The sequence below is a fragment of the Otolemur garnettii genome, unplaced genomic scaffold (genome assembly GCF_000181295.1).
Source record: "Otolemur garnettii isolate 467f Iridium unplaced genomic scaffold, OtoGar3 scaffold00147, whole genome shotgun sequence".
Classification (NCBI taxonomy): Eukaryota; Metazoa; Chordata; class Mammalia; order Primates; family Galagidae; genus Otolemur; species Otolemur garnettii.
Genome location: NW_003852542.1, coordinates 808353 through 813313, shown reverse-complemented (window position 1 = coordinate 813313; position 4961 = coordinate 808353). Strand labels below are relative to the sequence as shown.

Below are 4961 nucleotides of genomic sequence, written 5' to 3'. Positions count from 1 at the left end.
AATAATAATAATAAAATGCTTTCAGTAATAGGAAATTTGGCTATGTCTCCCTTGCAATGTCTCTTCCCCAACATCTCCTAAAAGATTTTCCAGAGGATGCTAATAATTGTTAAGGTCAAATGGGATACTCAGAGTTATCTGCTTAGCCACTGATGGTATTGCCTGCACTGTGTAAGCAGCTAGGAAGATGGCAGCAAACCATGTAGACTGGACCTTGTCCTTAAGCATGTACAGTCTGGAGGCAGAGAGAGAAATTAGGAATTATGGCTCAGCACTCGTAGCTCAGCAGCTTAGGGTACCAGCCACATACACTGGAGCTGGCAGGTTCAAACCGAGCCTGGGCCTACCAAACAATGACAACTGCAACAAAAACAAAATAACAGGGCACTGTAGCGGGTGCCTGTAGTCCCAGGTACTTGGGAGGCTGAGGCAAGACAATTGCTTAAGCCCAAGAGTTTTGAGGTTGTTGTGAGCTATGACACCATGGCACTCTATCGAGGGCAACAAAATGAGACTCTGCCAAAAAAAAAAAGAAATTAGAAATTACCTATCTAATACTTTAGTAAGTATTAGAGAACAGGGAGTTCTAAGATACAGTCAGGGAATGTAACTCAGAAATAACAGGTTAAGGAAGATTTCCCAGAGGACATGACAACTAATTTTAAACTAAAAAATATCGAGGTGTTAATCACATCAGAGGGAAGGGAGAAGAGGTCAGGAACTTTGCTCAGTGGCAAGGTCAGAGGGATGACTGCTTTCAGGCTCAGCAAGAGTATGACCTGTAGGAAGGGCTGAAAGAAGTTTAGTGAACTTCTGGGGAAGGAGAAGAAAGGATTAGAGTAATGGTAAAGGATGGGTTATGAGCAGGCAGGGGCTAAATCATTCAGAACCTTGCACGTTCCAAGAAGTTTGGACTTTAGCCTAACTACAACAGGGAGTTAGCTATTACAAGTTTGTTTTTTTTTTTAAGACAGAGCCTCTAGTCACCCTAGGTAGAGTGCCCTGGCATCACAGCTCACAGCAAACTCCAACTCCTGGGCTCAAGCGATTCTCTTGCCTCAGCCTCCCAAGTAGCTGGGATTACAGGTACCTGCCACAGTGTCCAGCTATTTTTTGGTTGCAGCCGTCATTGTTGTTTGGTGGGTCCGGGCTGGATTTGAACCTGCCAGCTCAGGTGTATGTGGCTGGCGCCTTAGCCGCTTGAGCCACAGGCACCGAGCCAGCTATTACAGGTTTTTAAATCAGGAAACGCAGATTGGTTAGGGTATGCAGAAGGATTGGAGACAGCCTGAGGACTAAGGGCAGGAGACCAGTTAGAGAGGCTACTTTAATGACTCAGGAAAGGTACGATGGTGTTTGTGCTAGGGAAACAAAATGGAGATGTAGAGAAGATGACAGTTTGAAGATACTTAGGATAAAGAATTTGACAGAACGTAGTCTGATGAGGGAGAGAAGAATGATTTCTGGCTTCGGTGACTGAGTATGGCAGTACATTCCATCGAGAGAGAAAAATACCAGCAAAACAGGCTGGGGATGAGAATAGGAGTGGAAATGCGGACAGTCTGAAGATAAGGCTCATTTGAGGTACCACCTACTAGATAGGTGGTCTCAAGAAATAGATTTGGGAAGCATTAGTACCTAAGATGATTACAGCTGAAGAAGTAGGGGAGATCGTCCAAGGAGAGTTTTGGGATGAACAGAGAAAAGCGTGAGCCCCAAGGAATACTACTGTTACCAGGAGAGGCTGAGGAAGAAGTTGAGGTCCTGAGGCATCCACACCACACCCAAGGAGACCAGGAGAGGATAGTATCAAGGAAGCCAGGTAGGAAAGGTCAAAGACAGGTGTCTGATAATGTGAAATATGGAGAGGTTCAGGTAGATAAGAACTGGAAACTGTCCATTACACTAAACAAAAGAAACATCATCAGAAACTTCGGCAAGAGTTGCTTCAGTGGAGTGGGTGGGTGTGGGGGAAGCTGGATTGCAATGGATTGAGTAGTGAATGAGAGGTGAGAAGTAGAAATAAGAGCATAAGCAACACTGATTTTATGGTAAAACTCAAGTACATTTAATCCCCTGCTCACACGCGTGTGTGTATATGTATACAAACACACGCACAAAATAAGTTTTCTATGCTTCCAATACTTTCAAATACATTAGATTCTAGAAAAGCATCTTACTCTGTGAGGATGAGGATGAAAAAGTCTGCGCACAATAAAAGTTGTTGCTATGATACAAAATAAAATTGTTCCAATTATTTCTTTCCACCAGTGTAAGAGAAGAACAGGATCCTTCTTGCGGATATTCTTGTTGTAAGTTGGGTTGTTGAGGAATCTGACAGTGATCTGTGTGCTCCGTTTGTTTCTTTCTCTCTTGTAGTATGGTAGATAATAACCATTGTCTTCAAAAACATTAAGAGGTTTTTTAAAAGAAGATAAATCAAAATAAGCCCACATTTAATAGCCAAAAATTATCTATTTTCTTACATAACATGAATTCCTAAGTTTCAGCTCCCTTTTTAAAAAACATATTCTAAACGTCTTCATTCGCCTTACTAGTTTTTCCTTAGATATGGACATTTTCCTTTATTCCACAAGCATTTAAAATTTTCTTTATAGGACTAGGAAAAAATCCTACAGACTACCCCATTCATGACTTCATTAACAGTTCAATATTTTAAATACAAAAATTAGTACCCAATCTTCCTTTGAGATATTTTAAGCTTCCCTTTTATTTGGCATTAATAAAATGTCAAATTTTACCACTAATCACTTTTCACAAAATGAAATAAAAACATCCCATCATGCTCTTGGGCTGTCAAAATGAGTTTGTTCCAGGAAACAGCCTGTCTTTTTCTGTCTTCTATTTTGTACTACATGGACAAGCAACTGTCTTTTGACCAGTCTCAGATAAACTCTGCTATTTCTAGTTCAGAGTCTTCTTTATTAAATTAACTTATATAGTAATTTTCCAGTTCTAGCATCTATGGTAACAGATGGAGAGTCTCAGTTTTGTTGGCTGCAGACTTGAGGACTTCCCCCCCCAATTATTTTTTATCAACACTGCTACAATTAATAAAATTACACTTACACCATTTTCTTCTTATATGGTATGTCCTTTAGGTCAGATACAGAAATGCATGAGGAGGCCAAAGGATGAATATATCTATAATTTAGTAGGTGTTAAATTCCCAGATTTGAGGACTTATTAAATACCTAACTGTTCAAAAGACTTTCCCATCTGAATATATCCTAACTTAAAAAAACTGCTGCTTTAAACTTTAAAAAACACAGGAATGCATTAATGTCAAGCTTCACGTATTCTTGATTTTTATACTAATTTGCCATGTCTCAGGACAAAATTAAATTCTTTTTTCCCTTTTCTATGTTTTTGTACTTTCATTTTTTAATGCCAACTAGATAACAACAACAAAAAAACCCCCCTCATTTTACAGCATTTTCATGTAGCTTAATGGAAAACACTTTTTCTCTTCATTATACAGGCTATTATGTAGCATATATTACATAGGTTGATAAATGAAGCCAGTAACAAGAAATGATGTTTACTAACACTTACCATATGTAATTGAAACTTTACACGCATTATCTCATTTAGGCCTCACCACAACCCAATCAATAGATATTAGAATTATCATCCTGGTTTCATAGACAAAGGAACTGAGACATAGAGACCTAGGGTGTGCCCAACTTCATACACAGCACAACTGGGATTGAACTCTAGCAATCTCACTTTGGAGTTTGTATGCCTGTCCATCATTCACAATATTACCTTCTAAGACATTTTATACATTCCAAACAACTTTCCTTCATTTGAATTCTATTGATTTCAAATTAATAAATAAAATGCAGTATTTCCAATCCAAGAATAATCACACTTACCATACGGATACTGCAGGATTGAAAGTGCACCATTACTGTATTCTTCATGGGAAAACTTATCATTACTAAGACATTTGTCAAATTCATCAGATCCCACCAAGACTGGAGTTCTGGAAGGAGAATCTAAAAGAAAATGATAAAATCCTAACTGTTATGCCTTTAATGAAAATGCATGTTCTCATTACTTGAATAAGCTGATATTTAATTACAGTTCAGTTTAAACATGTAAGTCAAACAAAAGACCCAAGTTTCTTAACTTTGAAAAGCAAGCAGTGTTGTAGAGATGATAAGTCATTTAAATAAGCAATTAAAATATGATGTGAAATGCATAGTAAAAATCACAAATGAGGCACAGATAGGTAAGTAAAAAGTAGGTGGCCCAGTATTTGATTTCAATTAATTTATGTGTCTCGAATATAATGTGATAAACAGATAATTTGTATAAGTATTCGTAATATATTAAGAGCTAATGTTACGGAATGGCCAGTGAATGATTAAGAGTTTTTCTAAGTAGTACAGAGAAATATTTTATTAACATTTATTTTTACAGAAACAACTGTTTCTTTCAAAAAATAATGCTCTAAATAAAATTAAGTTATAATATCTGGAATACCTTCACAATTTATCAGTAAAATATAAAGTATATACTAGTTCCTATCTCTGAAATATTCAAAACTATAGCAAAGACAGTCAGGATTAGGTTTCTGAACACTTTATAACATTATTTATAAAAGTTCACGATTTACTTACGAATTAAGGGTTTCCATTTGATTGTTGGCAAAGGAATAATAGCATTCTCATTATTGACAGATTCCAAGGCCTTGGGACTTGAAGGAAATTTTTCTGAAATTCTGACCGATGACTGAAGATACAGCTGACCTCGATACATTCCTGAAGTAACAGAACTATGTCATGTCAATTATGCAATGACTTTTTAAAAAATTGGTTTTTCATTTTTAGATTAATTCTAGTTATTTCTTCATGTACTACTTAGTTCTTTTCAAAGAACAAACATGCCTGAAGCACTCAAAAATAAACTCAGGCTCAGCACTTGTAGCTCAG

At 37.1% G+C, this 4961-nt stretch overlaps 1 protein-coding gene across 2 annotated transcripts in view; it reads right to left on the bottom strand.

Annotated features, from left to right (window-relative positions):
• EIF2AK3 (eukaryotic translation initiation factor 2 alpha kinase 3) overlaps positions 1 to 4961 on the bottom strand; it is an 82318-nt gene that overhangs the window by 31942 nt on the left and 45415 nt on the right. For both annotated transcript variants that reach the window (XM_003799184.3, XM_023518790.1), the window contains exons 7-9: positions 4650 to 4790; positions 3900 to 4022; positions 2181 to 2401 (exon numbers count right to left, since the gene is read on the bottom strand). In XM_003799184.3, coding sequence (XP_003799232.1) covers positions 2181 to 2401; positions 3900 to 4022; positions 4650 to 4790 — 485 coding nt within the window. The remainder of the gene's footprint in view (positions 1 to 2180; positions 2402 to 3899; positions 4023 to 4649; positions 4791 to 4961) is intronic.